Raw genomic sequence first — 2,935 nt, 5'->3', positions numbered from 1 at the left:
CTTCCTAAACCCGCCTCACAACGCTGCCCAACCGGGTGGCGACGTAGTTCACCTGTCTTAACATTGTGCTGATAAGAGTGCTCTTGTGAGGTGTCACATTAAAAAAATTAAAATAAATACAGGGTACCAATACAGATTTTTTTTGACTGAACGTAGCGATGTCCTGGACCGTTTTGCATTTCGTCTGTCAGTAAATTTATTTGTGGTTCCGTTTCCCATTCAATATGGTAGACGTTTTAATGGTTCATTTGGACTTCTTATTCTTTTTTTTTTAATACTATGGGACATACCTGCCTGGAGAGAGTTTGAAAAAAGAATTGTCACTGAGATACTGACGTTTCTTTGGTCAATTTGTATCAAAAATAATGTTACAAAAATATAGTTGTATATAGTCAAAAATATCGGTGTAATTAGGTAGGTATTTAAGTACCTTTGATTATATAGACATTTATATAATCAAAGTTAAGTACCTACTTACATATCGTTTGATTTGAAAGTAAGCAAATTAATCAGCCTTAAAAAAATAAATATGAAAACAAAGAACTGTCAAATTTTGTGTTTTGCAAATTGCAAAGCGCTTATTTGTCATAGTTCGTTGAAGTTTAGTTTATACAATTCCGTAAACAAAGTCTTAATTTCAAATTATCGTCATAATATTTCAATACCAGAAATGACGTCGTTTGAAGACAGGCAAAGACATCTCTTCAACCAGTTAAATGAAGCCGAAAAGCAGGCTAATTTCGTAACACAAACTCCGAGCAATGTTTCCACCAATTTTGCAGACCGAAGTGTCGTTCGGCAGCAAGTGCGTCAGACAAGGGCGGAGATGAAACAGTTCAGGGGAAAAGAAAGCATCTTCAAAAGACCAGAAGCTCCGCTCGCTCAGTGTGTCGCAGCTAGAAAAGTACCCGGATTCAGGAAGAACCCCGACAAATGGGTCTGTTACAACTTGGAAAATGTTGACATATCAGACAGAAGTAACTCAGCAGCGGCCGCCATTTGCCTCAAAGAAGTATTGAACCAAGATGAAGAAATATTAATCAACGATGGTATAACGGACATCTCTGACTCCAAAGTCACCTTTAGGACACCAATGTTTGTAGCAAAACCTAAGAAAAGATCGAGCGAATCTAAAGCTATTTCATTCAAAAATACAACCACAGTTATTTATCCCGAGCATGTGGTCGGCCAAAAAGAAAAGGAAGTCCGCGTTAAAAAGGATAAACCAAAGACAGAAAAAGCTAAATTCACTCAGTTGCGACTTGATCATTTGCTTGACGATGGCAACGATAGTGATTAATTGAAACTAAAATAGAACTGTGTATTTATATATTAAACTTAAATCTTATTATTATTTTATATCTTACTTTATAAAAGTTTACTATAAAACTTTTCCCATAATAAATTTGTGTATTATATTCAATAACAATGTTACCAATGATAACAAAGAATCTAAAACGCTGATGCTATAGAAATCCTAATATTGCAACTTTATTCTTACTTTCTTTAACGTCAATAATCTATCTACCTCTCTAATGATATTTTTTTTTTTTTTGGAATTATTTTTTTATTTTTAATAATATGTTTACATGGTATATAATTCATTTTACATCTTGGGTTTTTTTACTACTCTTCCATTGAAAGCATTTGCTTGTGTATGGAAGGGGAATATGTATCAAATAAAAATAAAGTTCCTCCATTTTCCTATGCTAATACATACGAATTTAAGGCTCCATAGTAAGCGTTAAAAAAAGTAGAAGAGGGTGGTTTGAAGGAGAATTCATACTCTTTTTCAAACCCTCTTCTCTGTAGTAAATACAAATGTTAGAGGGAGCGCACTAATATAAAAAAATACGATAATAATCAAATGAAAATTGTGAAAGCTTAAAATCATTTAGTTGTAAGTATGTAATAATAATAACATGGCATTTATATAGCGCAGTTTAGTGTCATTTCACTTCAAGTGCGCTTAACTACTCGTATAACAAACTTTAAAAAAAAAAAAAAAGATATTATACTTTATAGTGTTCGTTGTATTTTGGGCAATATCCAATGATTTTGTGGTGTCAAAGTTTTTAAGGTCAAGAATTTTTATTAAAATTTTAAGTACATACGTACCTATCTCATATTATAATAATATTTAAAGATTATTTTAATATTATTCAACAATATTTTGATAATAATAATATTTAAAGATTATTTTAATATTATTCAACAATATTTTGATAATAATAATATTTGGAGGATTTGTGAGTTGTTTTTGTGCAAAATCACCTCAAGGGCGCTGTACAAATATATAATACATTTCTACAATGATCTGTGTTATTGCTAACTATATATGGAGATAATATACAGTACAATACTTACTGGTATATTTAATTTAAGGGTATGAAAGCTTAAAAAGGTAAGTTTTTAGTTTAGACCTGAATTTTGTTGGACTTGTTATGGATCGTAGTTCTGGAGGGAGTTTATTCCAAGCCTTTGTCCCAGATGCTCGGAAAGCGCGATCACCAAACTTAGTATTTGACTTTTGCTTAGGTTCCATCAGTCAGCCTAACGCTGATGATATTGATGATCTAAGAGTTGACTGCCTCAGACCAGTGTTTTCTGGGATGCATAGTTCAGAGATGTAGGGTGGGACCATTTCATTGATGGATTTAAACACCATCCAGCACAATTTGTACTGGATTCTTTCAGGGCACTTGAGCCAGTGAAGGTTACAAAGGTTTTCTGAAATGTGCAAATATTTATAAACCCTGGTTATGAGCCGTTCTGCTGCATTAAACACTGATTGAACTTTCTCAATTTGATATTTTGGAAGGCTGGCATAAATGCTATTGCAGTAATCGAGACGTGAGACTACGTAAGAGTTGATAAGTAGTTTTGTTGCTTTTGTAAGAAGGTTTCTTCGGACAGACTTGAGCTGTCTTAGGTG

The 2,935-nt window shown here is 33.0% G+C and overlaps 1 protein-coding gene across 1 annotated transcript; it reads left to right on the top strand.

Moving 5' to 3' along the window:
• The first annotated feature begins 543 nt into the window (after positions 1–543).
• Positions 544–1,536, top strand: LOC149422741 (uncharacterized). Its single transcript, XM_089633934.1, has one exon. The coding sequence runs from the start codon at positions 671–673 to the stop codon at positions 1,298–1,300; it is 630 nt and encodes a 209-aa protein (XP_089490060.1). The 5' UTR covers positions 544–670; the 3' UTR covers positions 1,301–1,536.
• Positions 1,537–2,935: the final 1,399 nt, after the last annotated feature.

Source organism: Hesperophylax consimilis, chromosome 7 (assembly GCF_061612785.1).
Source record: "Hesperophylax consimilis isolate HC1 chromosome 7, BYU_Hcon_1.0, whole genome shotgun sequence".
Lineage (NCBI taxonomy): Eukaryota > Metazoa > Arthropoda > Insecta > Trichoptera > Limnephilidae > Hesperophylax > Hesperophylax consimilis.
This window is presented reverse-complemented; position numbering and strand designations above follow the sequence as displayed.

Bases quoted from the DNA above. Each gene is read 5' to 3' on its own strand.
- LOC149422741 (XM_089633934.1), top strand. From the start codon at position 671: ATGACGTCGTTTGAAGACAGGCAAAGACATCTCTTCAACCAGTTAAAT.